This window comes from Acanthochromis polyacanthus, chromosome 21 (genome assembly GCF_021347895.1).
Source record: "Acanthochromis polyacanthus isolate Apoly-LR-REF ecotype Palm Island chromosome 21, KAUST_Apoly_ChrSc, whole genome shotgun sequence".
NCBI classification, from domain to species: Eukaryota; Metazoa; Chordata; class Actinopteri; family Pomacentridae; genus Acanthochromis; species Acanthochromis polyacanthus.
Genome location: NC_067133.1, coordinates 15,431,525 through 15,453,193, shown reverse-complemented (window position 1 = coordinate 15,453,193; position 21,669 = coordinate 15,431,525). Strand labels below are relative to the sequence as shown.

The window sequence follows — 21,669 nt, the reverse complement described above, 5'->3', positions numbered from 1 at the left end:
GAATATTGTAAAGGTGCCACATCACTCCTCTACATGCATCACTGTCAAACAGATACTGTCTGGTATATTCAGTATGTGTATTGCAGATTTATATAATGAACTGCATCATATCTGCGCAAAGAGCTAAAATGAAAGGTTCTTTGCATGCATTTTTCAAATCCCAATTATTTCCAGGACATATTTGGATCTCCACAGGCAAAATAACTTTTCGAGTTTTAAAAAATCAACAGATGTCTTGCACTTTGCAACATTGCAAAACCTGGAGTAAAGGGATGAATGCAACCAGCTTCTCCTTCAAAGCAAAATGCTGTATCCATTCTAGACCACTAGAGGAGGACATATCTCCACAGACGGAGTGACACACCAACTGTCCGGCCATTGGTGTCTTTCCAGAAAATATAGCTGAACAAAGCTCCGCACATATTTTAAGGAGACTGAGGGGAGACCAGATTGCTTTTGTGACTGTATTTTATTTTCGATGAGATTACATGTTTTTCAAGCTTTTCTGTGTTTAAAAACTGCAGACAATGTCATACATCAACCCAGTTTACAAAAAAATCGTATCTGACCTTTTCAATATGATATTTCTGTAAAAGACGGTCATTTTGTCGGGTTATTAGCTGCATTTTTAGAGTATTCATTCAAAAATAAGCTCATACTTTCTGTAACAGATCAATATATTTTGAGTATTTAGCAGCTACAATTTACATTTGTTATTATTTGCATAGAAAAACAATTACACAACATAAAATCAACAAAATATGTAAAGGTTTAACTCTGTAAGATAATACATAAAATAGAATGGTAGAAAACAATTTAGTTCTGTTTTTAGCCAAAGCCTGAGGCTGAGTTTAAACACTGCGAAGCCTCTTGACATTTCAATGTAGAAAATGCAACATTACAGCATTAATCTGCACGGTGCATGTACAGCCCAGATTTGGCCTCAAATCAACTCGTTTCATCAGTTCCACTTAGATCTGACGGGTAGTTAATTGGGGAGGGACAAAGAGAATATCTTAATCTAATTGGTCGATCTTCCTGTCGATCTCAACAATCTGCTCCATGATTGGCTGTTGCCCTTAAAGCCTCGGAAGTGTCATTTTTGGACTTAAGCAAAACTTCGGCATATATCGAGCGGCAGCGGCTCCGAGCTGATTCATAACTTTCGGGACGAAATAATGGCCATCAAAAAGCTCTAAAACAGGTACGTTTGGAAACATTTCTCCACACGGGACGCGAGATGTTTAGTTTAATCGATTTGCTGTTGTTTTTTCTCGTAGTTAATGGGTGTGTTGTGTTTGTTCTCTCAAGCATGTTCAGAGTTTCATTGTCTTTTGACCACAACAAGCTAGTCCCAACTTTCCCTCTGTCTCGTAACGTTATTCTGGGAAGTTAACGACAGATTTTATTGAAATGTGGCAGTGTTGTGATACCACCTGATATATATGACTAATATCGAGTCTCAATCACCGCACTAGGACTTTTCAGTGTCATTTCTAACAGACTCGTTGCAACTTTTTTGCTAGTTGGTGTGTTATACTCATCTTCTTCCACCAAAGTAACGAGCAGCGCCAACCATCCTTTAAGGCTGGATTTAATCGGATGAAGTTGTTGTTTAGTAAACACCTTATATGCCGAATTATCTTGAACATACTGTTTATTTTGAAAAACACTTTCATAATTTACTATGAAGTATCTACCTTCGGTGACAGCAGCGCGACCTTAAAAATACGAGATTTTGTAATGGGGTTTGGCGGAAGCTTTGTCCACACAGTAGATAAATAGTTAATTAGAGTTACATCTATCAACCTAAGATCTCGTGACATTCTAGATCGAAAATAAGAGAAGCAGGAATTATGAAACTATGCATTTTACTCATTCTTGAACTTGTAAAGGAGACTAAGGCAAACACAGTGTTAGTGGGCGTGGGTTAAATCTGAAAATAACTGCAAAATACGGAAGTATTTGTGAGCGAGTTTAGACATGTCTGATGTATCCTGCTGTCTCAGTGATCTGCTCTAATTATAATCATGTGTTTTTGCACTTGAATGCCTTTCATAACTCTCTTGTTAGTCAGAGCATATGCAGCATGATGCAAGGAGCTGCATCTGTATGCTCATTTCTGATTATAATAATCGAAAGGACACTTGCAGTTAGGTTATTATAACAGAAAAGCAGTGAAGTGCTTATCAGCAACAAAACCAAGCCCAATCTGTGTTGTCTTTTTTTAAGGACATTTGTCAAGTTGACATAGAGTATGTTAAATTGAAGAAGGATAAAGTGTGCTAATGGAAATTAAGAATATAATAACACAAAATGATAACGAAACAGGTGCAAAAAATCACACCCTTAAGAAGCCTTAACGTTTGTTGCCAGTGTTGTTGGATTATAAAAAAAATTTGCAAGACTTTCTTCCCCCTGCAAGACTTGGTTCTTTCTCTACATTTTTAGGAAGCACATATTTCTGTCACTACAAACAGTCTCACAGACCTGTGAAAGCAGGACAGTAGGTCATCATTCCATGCAGGTTGACCTAAATAGCCTGAAAAGCACTCAGCTGAACGCCCAAGCAGCACATTTACATCATAAGCATAAAAGAAATAAGGACAGGAAGAGACATTTCTGCTCATTTCTGTCTAACCACACCAGCATCATGTAAACAGACAAGAGATTTTTTGTATTATAGCTAAAGGAGCTTGGCGTTTGCTTGGGTGAGAGCCCAGAATTCACTTATGAGTCTTTAGTTTATAATCCGTCTTACTCTCCAAAACCCACGACAGGATTAAAGAGATAGAGAGAGGCACAGCACCCTTTTTTGAGGATGTAAAACAAGGCTGCTGCTCTGGGGGCGTTTTGTCTGGAGAAAGAGAGGAGGACCAGTGTTAGTAGTGGGTGTTGTTTATGTCAAAGTGAGGGAGGGAGTGCATGCCTGCATAATTGTGGAGCTCTACATTTGCATTCATGTATGTATAAATACATAAGCCAGACTTTATTGGTTGTGTATTTGTGCGCGACCTAATCAAAATGTTGTTGGATTATTCATTTTGTTTACCTTAGGGACCTTCTGTAAACTGCCAATTCTGTCATGAAATATTTTGATAATTAATTTATTGCCACAAATCTTTTAAAGCTGAACATTCTAATTGTGTGTTGGTTCCAGCAAGGGCTACAATTAATGATTATTTTTTGGTTAGTGTGACAGTCATTTTCTTCAAAAATCAATTCTACATTTGGTAAGCAAAACACCAGATAATAGTAATGACAGTGAAACATGTTATAGGTAAAGTCCAAGGGTGTTTTGTCTGAACAATAGTCGAGAGATATTCACAGCATGTTTGACAGAGAAGCGCTTCATATCTGCACATTTGATAACACAAAATGTTCAGCAAAATAGTTAATACGAGTTTTCTATTGCTAAACTAATTAAGTAATATGGCTATTTTTACAGTTCTAGGGTATTAAATGTGAGGATACGCTGTTTTTTTTGCCATTTATGATAAGAAATTGAATACAGCAAAATATAAATAACTTTTTGGACTGTTTGTTGGAGACATGTAAGGGCTCTGGGAAATTGTAATTCACATTTTTGCCATTTTTTAAAAATGTTTAGTTATGCTCGTTGTTATTTACAGTCCTACACAATATTCAAATGTGTTGCACAGTATGGTCTAGTGTTGGATGACAGATTTTTCCACTCCGCTAAAGGGCAGAAAAAATGCACAATATATTCCTCCATTGGGACAAACTCCTCTCAGTATATAATGTCCAGGGAGTGTATTGCATGCCACACAATATCATGATAATTAATCACAGTTTCAGAGCACGGAAGAAAGCATCATTTGTTATCAGTTTACCACTTACTAGTTATGTTTTCGATTAATTCCCACAGCTTCTCATTTAAATGTTCTTTTTCTAGCACATGAACCCCAGGCAGCTCCTTACTATTATAGGTATAAAACATTTTCTTGTACATATAGAATGTTATGCTGTGCAGTTTCATTAAAGATACTAAAATAGGTTTTACTGTTTGAGATCTCCAGTCCTGATAAGATTCATCATGTGAGCAGGCTTTAGAAAGCTGTTAATTGCTGTTTACATGTCCAGTAAACATCATCAGAGAGCGTGTATTTACTACATGTAAGGCGGAGCTCAGAAAAACACATTCTGGATTTAGTTTGGATATGCTAAATTTGCCGTAATAGAATGTAAGATGCCTCCCTGGACCACGTGATATAATATGTACTGTACTGTGTGGCAGAATCATGCGCCTGTCAATGGCTTCCTCTTTACGTTATGTAAAGGAAATGTAGTCAACCACAGCAGTGAGTCAGGTAGTGTGACTGCTCTCAGCTCTGAGGAGAACGTAGCTGAGTAAAAAGAGACGGATTTCATAAGGCAGAATTGAATACACCTGCTGTGTAACGCAAAATATAAAAACTAAAAATTAAGCCAACACATTACTGACTGATGCACTTTCATCTAAAAGGAGTCATAAATCACAAATATTTACTGCCTGAAGATTTAAGTCAGTCGTTTTGTAGCAAGAAGTTCATTTTAAAAAGTCACACAGTACCAAATGCTACATTCACCTCAAAAATCATACATGGCCATGAAATAAATTGATATTTATTCATCAAAAAATATATAAAATGTGTTTACTTGTGGCAATCTGAGTCATAATTACTGGAATAAACTTCAAAATGCTTCTGTATGTGTAGAACTGGCCATGAGGGATTCATTCATTTAATCTGCTATATCAGTGTTAGTTAAGTGATTAGTCTGTCAACAGGAATTAATTAATTTGCTAATTTTGAAATAATCAATTATGAATGAAGTCATTTTTTTAAGCAAACAAGTGCCAAACAGGTGCTTGTTCCAGCAATGTGACAGTTTAGAAATGTAGCTGAGGAAAAACAGTTTTAAGATGCCTCCTTAAACTGTGGAAAATCCGTAAAATAGAACATCAAATTGATGATCAAAGTAATCTGTTGTAGTGTAAGTTTCTTTTTTATTCTTTCTCCAGAATTAGACATCTCTGACAGGAAGACATTTAAGGTGGCGTTAAAGGAAATTCCTCTTGAGTTTCATTTTGTCTGCAGAGGTTTCATGCTGTTTGTACACTGCTTGATGTGGTAGGATGAAGATCAACAACTTCACAAAGGTGTATTAGCAATATATTTGCATATTATATGCTATGATCTGATAACTTTTTTTCTGAGTACTTAGAAGTTTGAACTCGGGGTGATGTTTTACTATTAAGAGACATGTATCTGGATTTTTTCTCCCTTAAAACCTGTCCGTTTTGTATATACTGTTGGAAAAGGGAGTAATTTTGCTGCAGGCGTTGACTTGCAATATGTCCTTAGCTTTCTGACGCAGTGTTATGCAGTTTTATCTGTGACTGCAGTGATGATAGAGCTGTTGTTTTAGAACTAAATGAACATGCTGGTGTGGCTTTGTTCTATGCTATCAGCTTTCCCATACAGTTACTGGATTTGACATTAACATGCAGCCAAAATAACTAATCCAGCAGAGCAGCAGCATTATTATAGTGACGTTTGAAAATAGATGCTAAGGTCACAGGAAAAAGCTCATTATAATGACTGTGTTTTAAATGAGCAACCAGGCTTCACTGGAGGTATTGTGGGGTCAAACACAGCATGATACGTACACCAGATTTGTGGTAATATTGTACATAAAGGTCATTATCAAAATGGTCCAACACTTTTGTCTGATGAAATTGTGAACTGGCTGGTAGGCTTCAGGCTGACTGGTAGCTGTAGGAAGTGGTTTCTTCTTGCCACACATCCTCAGTCAAAATACTCAGTATATTGTGTGTTGTCTTGTAGTTTTTATACGGTAGGATGCCGTTTATTAAACCTTTAGACTCCACATGCATTGTATTATTCTAACAGTTCATTGTTACACTTCTAAATTAGCCACAACAGTATTTCCACAAATGCAAAGGCATTGTTGCACTGCTGAATCAGCTTCCCTTGGAATTTGGATGTAACTAAACTGTAGCCATTAAAAAACAAACACTACGCATAAGACTGTTTTCATAGATAGATTAAACCGTTATTGATCCCACAGTGGGGAAATTTTAGAATTTTCTAAATTTTATCCACTGCTTTTTAATTTTTTTGAAGACTTTATCATTAAATGTTTTTCTTTTTTTTAAACTTACATAGTCTTTATGCAGTTTTTTCTCTTTTTAAACATTTTAATGCACTATGTAAATCACTTTGAATTGCCCTTGTGTATGAAACCTGCTACTTACAAACCATGCAGTACAAAACCCGCTTTGAAACTGTTGATTAAATTGATACAAACATGGAAACTAGAGCAGCAGCTAACAAATTCTCTGGTTGTTTCATCAATAAAATAACAAACTAACCTTTGCGGGCCCAAGCTGATGCCCTCATATTGCTGGTTTATTGTTGACAGTGCGTATGCCATTAGAAATTACTGTTACACAGAAATATAAAAGTTGAAAATAATCTCACCAGTATACCTATGAAAAATAAAGCCAAGTATGTGAAATGGGTTCTTCCTGACATTTTGTCTGATTCCAGTTTGCTACAATCATTCCTGACTTCATTATCTCCCCAAGTGCATTTCAGGTTATGCTGCATCTTGGTTTTATTTTGTAAATATTTCTGTCTCCTGTGTGCCAGAAGGCGGGAGGATGTCTGTGGAGGTGGACGTGTTGCTGCAGGAGGCCAAAGAAAGCATCGAGGCTGCTCAGAACTACCGCAGTGAACTCCAGCAGCGCCTGCATGGCCTCAACCAGGCCCGCAAACAGGTACTCCAGCCTGTTCACACTTCTACACATTTATAGATTTCAGACTAAATGGGCTGGATGGCGCCACCATTTGACTACTTCCAAAGCGCATGGACTCACTTTGCTGCAGCCAGCCTTGTCCTCTCCTGACATCTCAGTCTGCTGCAGTGCATTCCCTCCTTCAAAAGAACTCAACCAGGCCAAAGCAATGAGAAGTGTATTAGCCACTGACCCAACACAATCCCAGGAGAGTATATCCCCCCTCTCTCTGCTATCTCTTCCTTCCCCCTGCTGTCTAGATTTACCCTTCCAGCTGCTCACAGTAAACAATGCTCCTATTTCCTGTTACTATGGACAGACAGCAAGACGAGAGAGAGAAGAGCGGCCAGCCAGATTTCTGTCCAGCATTATAAATCCTGGACACCTTTGAATTTCAAAGTTGATTTTTCAATGCAGTAAGACATTCATAGTTAAAACAAGAAAAGCACTAAGATAGCGCAGCACTCCACCAAGCCTGCTCAGTCGTACGATTTCAACAGATAAGTCCCGCAGCGGTGAATCTCAGGTAGGATCGCAACCATGTGGTGTCAGCAGGCAGCAGATGTAGTGTTCACTTGTTGTCATAGTTACAGTGACGCCGTGACGCCATCTCGCAATGATACAGAAATCTTTACATAAATCCATGGATCCAGACTATGAGCTGCATCACTGCCAAAATCTAATCACTTGGTCCTTGTGTCATTTCTGATCTTCCCTGAAAATTTTATTTAAATCCGTTTTTGAGTAATGTCGTGAACAGACAAACAGATGGATCATCGTCACATAACTCCACTGCATTCCTTGGCAGAGTGATAATTAATTGTGTTTAGTTTTGGATGCATAAAGATGTTTTCTTCATAGCAGCAACTTTGGCTAAGTATCATTAACTATTTAAATATTAGTATGTACAGAATACTTTAGTTGGGTAAAATATACTCTGTTCAGTTAATTCCCCCTTTAGATTATAAACATGCTTTCAGTTTGGGAATTAAAGCCCAACTTTAAGCCCACATTAGTTTGCAACTTCTTGGCACTTCTGTGTTGCCTTCATTTTTCATCCCTGGAGAATGCTGCTTGACCCACAGATCCAGCCAGAGTCATAAAAACTATCCTCAAAAGCCACAAAAACAACAAAGAGTCCAGATGCTCCAAGTTCCACAGAGGCCTGATCTGAAATTCATGGCGTCAGTCTGGGATTACATGCTGACACTGATTGAATCCACAGAAAAACTGTGCTTTTAGCAACCTGCCTGCCATATATCTTTAATAACTGTATGCCACTGTATCTCACAGAATGGGTGCATTTTGTGGTTCATTGATAAAAAAAAAATCTGCACAGTGTTGTATATCATACAGAACTAAACAAGATGTGGTATAAAATGGTTAAAATTTTTATTAAATCACTAAACATCAGATGAAAGAATAATTAAACCACACGATAAACCTGCTCAGACATAATACACCAACCAAGCCTAGACAACCCACGGCAACAAATTTAATTCTCTGCCAGGGTGGGTCTAGTTACCCTCCATAAGGCTCGAGGCTGGATTCTCCTAAAACTGGCAGGACCAATCACCATGAAGTGTAGAGTCAGAAGGCGGGCGTAATGAAGTGACGACAGAGGCGTGACGATTCTGACAGAAACAAACGGCGCACAGTAAACAGTTATCTTTCGACTCGGCTTTGGCCACAGCCCTTAAAGATTTGAAGCTAAAATTCAACTTGAAAGATAAACAAAGGACGGCACTTAAGTATTTCACTGAGAAGAAAGACGTATTTGGACTTATGCCGACGGGATATGGCAAATCCTGAATATACCAGTTGGCTCCGCGGCTCCGCTGGTTGGGAAGCTAATGGGACTTAGCCACAATCCGCCGGTGCTCTCGGAAGTCCGTCAGCCTATTCGTTGCGTTGATTGGTTGTATACCTACCCAATTGCTGCAGAGGGATTTGATAGACAACCTTTTAGCCCGCCTCCCTCCCTGTTGAGCTTCCCTAGACCCTTGTGCCGTCAGAAACATGGGTATAGCATGGCTAGGCTAACACCAACCTCTAATGACAGAGAAATTCTAGGCACGCTTCGGAAGGGTTTTAGCCGGCACCAAACAAAAACTCACCAGTGTCAAAATGATAAGAAGTGAGATAAAAGAGTGATTCCAATTTTTAACCAATTTTATTAATTGGAATTTCATTTAGTCAAACAAAATAGACATTTTTGACAATGAAATGGTTGGAAATAACATCAAAATGTGTGGATTTCTATCACACAAAGTAATGCAGATTCATCACCTTTACCGCACATGGATCAAGAGAAACCTTGATGAGGTGTTACAGCAAAATTTACCGATACCAGACTTGCCCCAACATGCCGGTTAGTTACACACTAGTAAGACTGGTGTATCTGACTCTTTCAGAGAGAAATAACTTGAGGTGTTCTTGGATGGATGGCCCTCTAATTCATGCAAATTCCACCATGTCATAATGCTAACTGTATGCTTGCAAATGTGAAAACTTTAGGATTCAAATTTCCCCTTTTCCTGAAGCCTTTTCTGCACGTCTGGTTGCACACAGCGCGCTTATAAAATGCCCTCTCAGAGTAAATATCCAAAGCAAGAAATTACTCATCCTCTGTGCCTCAGAAACACATTCACTGCTGAGTCAGAATGAGATGATTCAGCTTTCAAACTCCTGTCAGAAAAAGCACGTGACCTTTAGATTTATAAGTAGTATGTCGTAAAAACAAACAATTTTTATTACAGAAAATACAGTAAAGTAGTAGATGGTAGTTGTACGATTAATGTAAAGCCACACCTAGCAGTGTAGAAAGACTGACCGAAACGGCACACAAGACTCTTTAACAAACAGATCATATGGTGTTTGTTTAGTCTGTGCAAACATGTAAACAATGCAATCTGTGTTTTTATGGTGTCCTATATGTGACTATTACTTGTCCAGTGATCATCATTTTTGATTTTGACTCCACAAAAAAACACAAACTGTCATGTATGCACTCTCAGCAGATCAGTTTGCATCATACTGTATTATCTTTGAAAGTCCTTGCTGGTGCAGTAAGGCTGGGAAAAAAAAGATAAATTATTACCTAAATGAATGTGATTATGTTGACCAGCTAGATTTTTCCACTGTACTCCTATCAAACATCTCACACATACAGTGCAATCTCTCTGTATGCATTATCTGGGTAAAATATCCAACTTTTGTAATTACATTAGGTATTAAACTGTTGCTAATTTAGTCATCAAACTTAGTATCATAGCTACATGTAGATGACACAAAATCTGTAATAGATGGAACTTAAAAATGGCCGCTTATATACCGTGGGAATACAATTAAGCTTAAGCATGTCAAATAGGATGTAAAGTATTATGGAATCAGCTGTATTTTTTGTCTTGCTCATTGTATTCTTTGGGTAATATACCTTTAGTGGTACCAGGCATTAAAATGATCAAGAAACTGAAGAAAACAAGGGTGGTCTAATCATTTTTTCCATGACTGTAGGTGTGAGCTTAACTGACTGGGTCCACAGTTAGATCCAGTCTCGATATGGAAATTTGTTACCCAAGGCTGGCTGACGTCTCATGCAGCATCATAGGTCAAGCAAAGCAACGCTGCTGCTGTACTATTTTCTTTCCATTGTCAAGCTGAGTTCGCTGGGTGCACTTGAGCTAACAGTAATAGACTGCATTTACATCTGCTGAGATCAGATCACAGTGCAAATGTGGTCTGACCGATCCAATCCAGTTCCACTCCCAGTGTGTTTTGCATGCGTTTAAACTTTGCATCAACGTTTCTTCTTCCTCATCCCGACCAATTAACCGGATACAGATCAGGTTTTAATATCGGTTTGTGTGACTGAGCCTCCCTCCACCCAATCCCAGCTGTTCCATCGCACATTATCTTGGCTCGAGCAGCGGTGGCGTTTTTTTTTTTTCCTTCCCATGACCCCCTTCTTTCCCACAGAAGGATTGGCTCACCACGAGATTAAAGAAATCCAGGAAACATTACACACCACAACACACAATGAGAAAGAAGATTCCAGAGTGTGTGTGTGAGTGTGTGTGCGTGAAATCTCAGACAATACTATCACTGCAGCATCTTGTCTTTGTAAGAGCAGGAATCCAAACATTTTGGAAAACTCTCTCTGCTCTGCCTAATGTCACATCGCCTCCTCTCATGTTAGAAGTTGACAGTGTCTGGTCATATTTTTAGACTGTTATTTTACAAATGCCAAAATAATGATCAGTGGCTGCCTGTGTCGTACTGATAATCACCAGGAAGCGCCCTGTGTCTGCTCCATACGTACACACTCGTACGCAAAGATCAGTGTGCTTTCTGGAAAAATCCCGCCGTGTGTTTCCATTTTCATAGTCATACTGTCCCTGCTTTATCAGTGCTGCAGTTGTCAATCAGCCTTCCGTTTCCTGCTATCTCTCCGTATACTCATTGTGAAATCCTTGGGCCTGTGTGTGTGTGTTTCTGAAAGTGTGTTTTGCAAATAGGAACTGAAACCTGACCTCCACTGCAGATGACAAACCAGCAAGCTTCCTGACAAGCTACTTGTCACTGAGGGTAGTCCGTGCTGGCACCGTGTCTAGTTTAATGTTTAATAATAGTAGTTGTGGTGGTGCTGATGATGCTAATGATGATAACTTTAGTGACAACAGAACAAACAGCATGACTTATAGAGCTTTATCAGTGATGAAAGCTTGTGTGAAAAGATGATGTTTTGTACCACACCTCAGACTGAAAAGGATTAGTCGCCATGTTCCTTCACAGGCTCACATCCTCACCTACGTTACCTTCTTCTTCTTCCTTCTCTTCTTTAGGTTCGAGGTAGCTCGGGTCAGGCCCGCGAGGCCCTCCGGAGGCACTTCGCAGAGCTGCAGGCAGCAGCAACTCGACTGCTGACAGAGCGGCTGACCACCCTGCTGGCTGAAGTGGACACCATCGAAGCCGACAGCATCAGGCCGCTGGATGACTGTCAGAGTCTCATTGAGCATGGTGTGGGCCAAGCTGATGAGCTGCTGAGAGAGGGTGGGTTCCACAAATACAACACAGGGAACTGCATTGTTGGACAGACACCACCAGCACATCTGCAAAACATTCATTTTTGTCAGGAAGGAAAACACGCAAGCTGGTTTCAACTTGTTTCCCATGGCATTTGGTTGTTTTTATGTGATACTGCATTAAGTATTGTCTGGTTTGGCATTGTTGGTCACACAAAGCGCAATTTACAGACTGCCTGGCAACTCTCATAGTTTTCTCACACCTTTTTGTCTAGGCAATCACAAGTTAACAGCGAAACGATCTTCCTAGTAACTGGCAATGGAAATAGTCATTAGTTGCATTCCTACTTTTGACAAACTGATGTTACTCCCACGTAAGTGCAATAATGTCTGTCTACAGGAGAAGCAGCTCTGCGCTGTGGTCTTGGAGAGAAGGAGGACAAACTGGGCAGTTTCACAAAGAAGGCCATGCACATCCAACTGGACAGGTATGACAGACGTAACTTGTGGCTACCAGTGTTCCCATCCACAAAGAAAAACAAATCAGTTGTGATATGCAACAGTGTTCTATGACGAGAATACAGGGCAGGTGCTTTTATGTTACCAGTGTGCAGTGATTCTACTCTTTTGTGTGTCTTCCAGCCTGCCAGAAGTACCAGCGTTAGTGGATGTGCCGAGCGTTTCAGCCCAGCTGGATGACTCCCTGCTGGGCCTGCTGAGGGACCGGGTGTCCCGCCACGGCTCTGTCTCCTCCCACCCTCCCGTTCAGATAGAAGAGCTGCAGGAGAGACCGGGCAGCATCTTTGTCCGCTGGTGTAAGGTCAGCGAGGGCCCGTGGAAATGTAGCTAAATGCAGAGATGCTGCTCTCACATGCAGTGAACATGTTTTTTTTAAACTATGTTTTGTGCTTTTAATGAAGCTGTGATTATTGTTTGTGCATCAGGTGGACGAGGACTTTGCAGCAGCAGACTACAGGCTGCAGTACCGGCGGTCTGGCAGCGGGGGGAGCCAATATGAGGATGCCTACATCGGTCGGGACTGTGAGTTCTTGGTCCTCCACCTGGATCCTCACATCGATTATCTGTTTAGGGTCTGCGCCCGTGGGGAGGGTCGCACCGAGTGGAGCCCCTGGAGCATCCCACAGACAGGATACACCACACTGGCACCACACGGTAGATGGACACTTGTTTTCTGACCCCGTGAGAGCTGCTCTGTCACGTTATAAAGTGTTGAGCTGCTGCTGACAACTCATTCACAACGGGAGATCTCTCTACAAAGAAGTGTTAAACAATCAAATATCTGTCAATGAAATGAGTCTCCTTTTGTCTCCTTTTCATCCAGAGTGGCGCTCAGGGACGGAGGGCTACATCCTGAGCAGCAGGAGAAACATCGCCCTGCGCAATGACTCCTCCCAGTCCCGCTGTCCCGTCCTCTATTCCAACGCCCCCACCTACTTCTGTGGCCAGACACTGACCTTTAAGTATGTTCACAGACACAACACAGTATACATACAGACATGGGCATCTTCACACGTCTCTCCTGGATGCCTGGACTTAGTGTTACATATTTTATGTGTGTAGGATCTCAGCAGCAGGTCAGATGGATCGGAGGGACGGTCTTGGAGTGTGCATTGGCAGCGACAGAGAAGGGGAGTCCCTTCAGAGAGACCAGGCCGTCTGCATTTCAACAAATGGTATTTTTTTTCACATTTTTGCACAACTCCCAGATGAAGTATAGTTTGTTGTTTTCAGCTGTTTGTTGGAGTCTTTCCTCTGAGTTTAAAACATACTTGCAGCAAAAGACAGCAGCAGGATTCATGTAAGCATCTCTGAAAGGAGAAAGAGCTGAACACATTTGTGCGCATGGAACAATGACTTCGTTAATTACTTTAAATATAAATTTTTCCAAACACGGAGACAGGACTGGACAAGATACAATGGTAAATACACACTTCATTAAATGATTATTCTTTATAAAATATATGATGGTCCAACTAAACACAAACTGGATGGCATGTTGCTGCAGGATGCTGTGGTAGCCAGACTGGTTCAGTGTGGCTTCAGTTTTGAATAAATCCCCAAGAGTGTCGCCAGCAAAGCACCCCCACACCATCACACCTCCTCATCCATGCTTCACTCTGGGAACCATGCATGTAGAGACCATCTGTTCACCTTTTCTGCATCACACAAAGACAAATCAAAGATCTCAGATTTGAACCCATCAGACGACAGCACAGATGTCCACTGGTCTAATGTCAGAAAAGCAAAAGATGACTACTATGAGAGATCTAAAATCTAAAATATATTTAGAGTTATTTCATTTGTTTGTTTGCTACATAATTCCATATATCTTTATTAATAGTTCTGATGTCTTCAGTATGTATCTACAATGTTGAAAGGAGTGAAAAATAAAGAACAAAACACTGAATGAGAAGGTAGTGTATTTATGCAGCTTATAGCTTATAGCTTGTGACTGTCTTTGACATTGTCATCACATATAATACACTAAGCTTTTAGTTTTTTGGAAAGTCTGACAGAAAAACAGCTCACAAATGTATGGTTTTATTTTTTATAAAAGGCTCAGTTGTCTCCTAAGGCAGCAGGCCACTAGCTTTTAGCAAACATCCCTCATGATGGGAAAAAATGGAGCAATAGTTTGTTTGGAACTATTTTTAGCAGCAGATTATTTCACATTGGATGCTTCACTGAGTATTTGGGACAGCAAGCACTTTAATTTATCTCCATTTCTTATTTTCTAACAACTTGTTGATGTTATTGTAGAAACAAAATGTAATCCCTTTAGAATTTAATATTACCAATATTATTAATATTAAAATGAACTTATTAACCTGAGAATTTTCTTTTGGATGTGACCGTTTTGAAAATGTTTATTTTAGGTCAACCAAACTGCAAAGAGAAAGCTCTAAAATCTCACATTACTCTCTGCTGTTACATATAATTGTATTTTATTTGATATTTTGCATTTAGGGTGATCACAATCGTTGCATTTACTTAATCCTGAAGTTTTTGTGAAATTACTACGTATTTTCTAAATGATCTCATTGATCTCTTTGTGATTTTAAGGCTTTTAACTTTTTAATGCCTTTGAAATAGCTCTTGGTATAATAACGTAAATATGTCCAAAAGTATGTAAGTTACTAAATTGCTCCTGTTAAAGTTTTGCACCGATGTTTCTCATCTCAGGTGCTGTTTATGTAAATGGTAAAGAGATGACCAACCAGCTGCCTGCTGTCACCGTTGGCTCTGCCGTGACCTTCGACATGGAGGTGGTGAACCTGTTCCCCGTCAGCAACAACAACCTGAGCGACGGCGGCAACTTCAAGCTGAGGGTGACCATTGGCTCAGGGAACCGGGAGGTAGTGTTTGATTGGCTGGTGGACCAGGCGGTGGACTGCCTCTTCTTCGGCTGCTGCTTCGTCCACTCTGGCTGGAAGGTGCTGGTGTTTTAAAGGCTCCGTTTTTAAAAGAACGGACCCTCGTGTGTTCAGGAGCCCCTCACCCAGGCTCCGTTATCTTGAATTTCTCTTCCGTTCCTTTTCTTCTCACGTCTGAAGTCCTCACCGGGTGGCTGCAACATCTGGAAAACAAAGAAAAATCTGTCACTTCTCCCTAGAATTTCATTAAAGTGACAGCTACTAACTTTCACACATTTTCCACAGAATCTGCAATTCTGTCATGGATCTTTCCAGAAATGTAAAATCCCAGTGATAATGGGACAATATTAATGATGTGGACGAATAATAGAATTTAAAAAAAGCTAAAATGAATTAGCCTGGTTCCAAAATACAGTCATAGTAAAAGAAAAATCTGTGCTTACTTACAAGTAGGTAATGTTTTGAATGTGTGATTTCCACAGCAGAGCAGTAAATAATTGGATTAATGGACCACCACCAACACGGTTTCTTGCATGTATGTAAACTCTGTATGGAGGAAATGTGATTTGTCCAGATGAGTCCAGACTTTTTGAGAGCTCCTCCTCAGCCTTCAGGGACCTTTGTTGGAAGAATGATATCTGTATTCACACCAGCTTCTTGACTCTTAATTTGTTTCACTTTGATTCCCAGACCTTCTTACAAGGTTGGACAATGTTTACAGCTTTATTTTCTTGCTGTGGGAGAGTTTTCATCCATCTTTCATCTGTGCATTGTCTTTCTTTAGTTGTAGTAGCAGTCTGAGAGCTTGTAGAAGAAGAACACATCCTGTAAGGACACACAAAGGCACAGGGCCTCTTTATGTTTTAACAGCTTAACCTGCTGGTCTGAGTTTATTTTTAATCTCAACAGAAACCATTACTGTGAAAGTCACACCTCTTGAAGCCTCTTAAACTCAAGCGTCATAAATTTGGTGGGACAGTTCAACACAAACACAAAGCAGCCTGAGTGTTTGCTGTCGTCTGCAGCTCAGGAGTTTTTCTGGGTTCTCCCATAAATATTTCCTCATTCTGAGTAAAATATTGCTGTTGCATTTGTTGTATTTTATCTGGTAATGTAATTTTTGTGCATATTCATCCTGTAAGCAGTTGAGCTGTGACTCCTTTGAACTCTGAGCCAAACACAGCTGATGCTCAGTAAATTTCTGGAGGGTTTCAACAGGAAAGACTCAGTGGAACAAGCTTTATGTAGAAAAAAACTTTAAAGCAATGCGTCTTCAGATATATCGACACACAGACTTAGACATGGACTGCACCTCATGCAGTTTTAATTCAGACATAGTGTTAGATTCACTGGTCTTCAGGCTGGGGGCGATAGTTTTTTATCCAAAAATTAGATTTGATTTAAATCTGTAAAGAGACCACTGTCTACTCAAAGTAGGAAAATATCTTATTAAGTATGTGAGTTTATGATTGACTCAGATCGATGCTCTGGGCTGCAGAGATTTGTTTTTTGTTGAACTGTTCTTTGCATTTATCAAGCTGTTGCTTTGCTTTTTAAGCTTCTTGCAGTGACAATCCTAACAGTATTCACAAATGTGTTCGTGGGAGGAGGAGTGTTTAAAGTTTAAGGAGCACAAATACACACGTGGACAAAATTGTTGGTACCCCTCAGTTAAAGAAGGAAAAACCCACAATTCTCACTGAAATCACTTGAAACTCACAAAAGTAACAATAAATAAAAATTTATTGAAAATTAAATAATCAAAAACAGCCATTACTTTTGAATTGTTGATTAACATAATTATTTAAAAAAAACAAACTAATGAAACAGGCCTGGACAAAAATGATGGTACCTCTATAAAAGATTGAAAACTATTTGACCAGAGTGACATGATTAACTCAGGTGTGTCATTTAATTGACATCACAGGTGTTTCCAAACTCATAATCAGTCAGTCTGCCTATTTAAAGGGAGACAAGTAGTCACCTTGCTGTTTGGTGAAAAGGTGTGTACCACACTGAACATGGACAACAGAAAGCGAAGGAGAGAATTGTCCCAGGACATCCGAAAAAAACTTATAGACAAACATCTTAAAGGTAAAGGCTATAAGACCATCTCTAAACAGCTTGAAGTTCCTGTGACAACAGTGGCTCAGATTATTCAGAAGTTCAAGACCCACGGGACAGTAGCCAACCTCCCTGGACGTGGCCGCAAGAGGAAAATTGATGACAAATTGAAGAGACGGATCGTTGGAATTGTATCCAAAGAGCCCAGAGCAACCTCCAAAGAAATTAAAGGTGAACTCCAAGGCCAAGGTACATCAGTGTCAGATCGCACCATTCGTCGTTGTTTGAGCCAAAGTGGACTTCATGAGAGACGACCAAGGAGGACACCACTGCTGAAAAAAACTCATAAAAAAGCCAGACTGGAATTTGCAAAAATGCATGTTGACAAGCCACAAAGCTTCTGGGAGAATGTCCTTTGGACAGATGAGACCAAACTGGAGCTTTTTGGTAAGGCACATCAACTCTATGTTCATAGACTCAAAAACCAAGCATACGAAGAAAAGAACACTGTCCCTACGGTGAAACATGGAGGAGGCTCAGTAATGTTTTGGGGCTGCTTTGCTGCATCTGGCACAGGGTGTCTTGAAAGTGTGCAAGGTACGATGAAATCTGAAGACTTTCAAGGCATTCTGGAGAGAAATGTGCTGCCTAGTGTCAGAAAGCTTGGTCTCAGTCGCAGGTCATGGGTCTTCCAACAGGACAACTATCCAAAACACACAGCCAAAAACACCCAAGAATGGCTAAGAGAAAAGTGTTGGACTATTCTAAAGTGGCCTTCTATGAGCCCAGATCTGAATCCCATTGAACATATGTGGAAGGAGCTGAAACATGCCATTTGGAGAAGACACCCATCAAACCTGAGACAACTGGAGCTGTTTGCTCATGAGGAGTGGGCCAAAATACCTGTTGACAGCTGCAGAACGCTCATTGACAAATACAGAAATCGTTTAATTGCAGTGATTGCCTCAAAAGGTTGTGCAACAAAATATTAAGTTATGGGTACCATCATTTTTGTCCAGCCCTATTTCATTAGTTTGTTTTTTTAAATAATTATGTTAATCAACAATTCAAAAGTGATGGCTGATTTTGATTATTTAATTTTCAATAAATTTTTATTTATTGTTACTTTTGTGAGTTTCAAGTGATTTCAGTGAGAATTGTGGGTTTTTCCTTCTTTAACTGAGGGGTACCAACAATTTTGTCCACGTGTGTATAAGTTATTAATGCCTGCGGTAGGGGCAGGACTGATCACACAGACCTCTGAGCTTTGATTCAGACGAGCAGAAACTCACCTAAAGGTCTTCAACATAGTGAACAGTACATGAAATGTCAGGAGGACAGACTAATAGATAAGTATTATTTAGAATGACATCTTTAGCACATAAACAGCAGATAACACAAGGTCAACTTTAACATTTCAGTAAGTTCAGCTGACCATTTCTTTATTAGAAGTTGATCTGCAGGGATTCCTGCTCGTCTTTAACATCTTTTCCAAACCTCTGTGGGCTTAAAAGTCATTTCTACAGCAACAGCGTGATTTTTATATTCCTGTGTTAGTTGTCTAATAGCTTCTTCTAACAGCATCTTAGCATTGTGGTCCATGGTTTCACTTTGCAGTTGCACTGTTGAGGTGAAATTTCAGGTATTTATGTGTGCGTATTGCTTATAAAAGGAAGTGCAGTACTCTGCCAAGGCTGCTCAGTCATCATTTCTGACGGCTGAAATCTTAAAAAAATTCATGGGAAGAAATCTCGGCATTAAAGAATGTGATCATTTAATGTAGCTGCACCCACAAACAAAATGACGTTGAGCTGAGAACAGGCGTGTGTTGTGCATGTGTACGTTATGAACGGATACCAAATTGCGTGACCTTAATATGTAGCGGGCGGAGGGAATTGATGGGACTCGGTAACACCACCACAAAGGGTTCCTTGTGTCATTTCTGATGGATAACTCACGATAAGTCCGCAACAGTCACTTTTTAGTAGGATCGCAATCATATAATCGTCAGCAGGCAGCTGATGTAGTGTCCTCTTGTTGTCATAGTTACAGTGACGCCATGACACTATCTCATAATGATAGAGAAATCTTTAACAAATCCATGGATCCAGACGATAAGCCACATCACTGCCAAAATCTAATCACTTGGTCCTTGCGTCATTTCTGACCTTCCTTGAAAATTTCATCCAAATCCGTTTGTCCGTTTTTTTAATATTGTTGCTAACAGACAGACTGCTTTTATTCCTCCATGGCAGAGTAATAAAAGCAGCACATATAAACCTTGGATTTCACAGCTCTGTAGCTGATAATTCTGACAGCTGCATTTGTACAGTGATCAGCAGGGGGCGCTGCAGAGAGGGGTAATAATGCAGCAGTCCCTCCATGTTTCTTACTTTTGTTCCTGGTTAAATAATAAAAATGTGAGGTGAATATTAAAGCACAGCAATTAAGTCATTCGTTTTTATTTTGTTTTACCATCACAGCTTCACTTTTGAGCACGCTAACCATTCTTTTCTTCAGCTAAATCACGCAAAGCTGCTGCTATTGAGAGCATTTTATCAACTGCAGATATTTTCTGTGTATTTTTAAAAATGCTTTCCAGTTTCAAAGCACCGTGAGCTCTGGATCTGAGTGATTTAACTCTGGTAGAGGGGCTCATTCTGTCCAACATATTTATGAGTTTATTTGTCTCTTTCTGTCTACTGTAAGTTTTATTCTGTTTTTTTTTTTTTTTTTTTTTTTTGATCTCTGGTGGAGTGGAGCATCTAAAATGCCTCTGGACAAATGTTAGGTCAAGATTACAACAGGGGAGAATGACATGACTTCTGTTGTTCTATGATGTTTTTATTACATGTAGCTCTTAGTTTTTTAATGTGCAAATCTGAAAGACAAACATCAGCGGGTGTTTGTCCTGCAGACGTAGTGGACTGTTCTTTATAACATAGGAAGGCTTCAGTGGTGGAGGACTGTCACTGGATTCGTTCCTCACCACCAACTCATCTGTTGTGCTTTTAATTTTAAAGAAACATCCATTTCAGATGTTTGTCATTCTGATCAAGTCAGCACAGCTTTTTGTTGTTTCACAGATGTTTTCTTGTTTTTCCGCTGGACTGAGGACAGTGGGACTCAGGGTTGGGTCTCGATGATGGTACAAATGTCCTGAAACCAGCAAATACAACCTCAGAATAGACTTTCTCCACGTAAGGAGGGAAAACTGTTGACTTAAGCAGCTGTTTGTGCATCTGACACAACAGTGACACCTGCTGGTCAAACCTCTGCGTTGCATTTGTGTTCACTGCTGCATCCTTCACTTTTTGCTCAATAAAAGTTGTCGTGAGCCACATGAGGGTAAACCTTTGTTGCAGTTCTTTCTCTGAGCTCTCGTAAAATACTACCTACACGAATCCAAGTTTTCTAATGCTATATTTAACTGAATAATAATAAGAAATTAATATCAATATATGTCACAACTTTATGAATGTTTCAGTTCTGCACTGGGATGGCCTAAGGGCAGAAAAACTGATTCTACATACAAATTTGCTAATTTTTGCTGCTTATTGCAATGAAAAATAAGAATTTATAATAGATATTACAATTAATAAATGCTTGTAAGTGTGGCATATATTAGGTTTAAAAGCCCTGTGGTATTTACGTCTAATTTGTATTTTTATTGCAGTTTTTTGCATTTTTGTCCTATAGGGTCCTGAGCGTGACTTTTGAAAGAAAAACTGACCGCACAATAAATTATGTGTCCCAATCAATGCAGCTCATCATTGATATATCCCTGACTATGATAAACCTAAAAAACATCCTCCTAGAATTTATTATATGGAAAAAAAAGTTTGGTGTTTGTTTCATAAACAGCAGTGGCCTGATGTAAACAAAGCCATTTAATGGTTAAAATCCTGAATATTTGCTATGAGCAGGAATAATGCTGGTGAAAAATCGCACTCAGTGAAAGTGGAAAATGATATCTAACATTCTTATGGCAGTTTTTGACATTTTTAAAGGAGATCTGTGTAACTTTTTTCTTTTTAATTGGAACTCAAGAGTTAATTGTTAAATATTAAACAGGGTTACAATTTTCTAAGTAAGTAAATAACTTCAATATAAGTATTTTGGCAAAACACACTTAAATATGGTCCAGCTAATATCCAGCCATCCGTTTTCTATCCAATCCTGTAGGGGTATCAGTGGGGGGCTGCAGTCGATCCCATCTGGCTTAGGATGAAGGCGGGGAAACTCTGGACAGCTCACCAGTCTGTCACAGGGCTACACAGGGAGACTAACGAGCACACTCACACCTGTGGACAATTTAGAATCACCAGTTAACCTCAGCACGTTTATGGAGCGTGGGGGAAGC

At 39.7% G+C, this 21,669-nt stretch overlaps 1 protein-coding gene across 2 annotated transcripts; it reads left to right on the top strand.

Moving 5' to 3' along the window:
* The first annotated feature begins 1,089 nt into the window (after nucleotides 1-1,089).
* crlf3 (cytokine receptor-like factor 3) lies at nucleotides 1,090-20,649 on the top strand. Of its 2 annotated transcripts, none has more exons than XM_022209272.2 (9): nucleotides 1,090-1,204; nucleotides 6,678-6,805; nucleotides 11,668-11,875; nucleotides 12,248-12,335; nucleotides 12,490-12,667; nucleotides 12,792-13,020; nucleotides 13,190-13,328; nucleotides 13,429-13,541; nucleotides 15,052-20,649. In XM_022209272.2, the coding sequence occupies exons 2-9, from the start codon at nucleotides 6,689-6,691 to the stop codon at nucleotides 15,315-15,317; spliced, it is 1,338 nt and encodes a 445-aa protein (XP_022064964.1). In that variant the 5' UTR covers nucleotides 1,090-1,204; nucleotides 6,678-6,688; the 3' UTR covers nucleotides 15,318-20,649. The 2 variants fall into 2 exon arrangements, with proteins under 2 accessions (XP_022064964.1, XP_022064965.1); XM_022209273.2 differs by having other exon boundaries at nucleotides 1,114-1,204; nucleotides 6,681-6,805.
* Nucleotides 20,650-21,669: the final 1,020 nt, after the last annotated feature.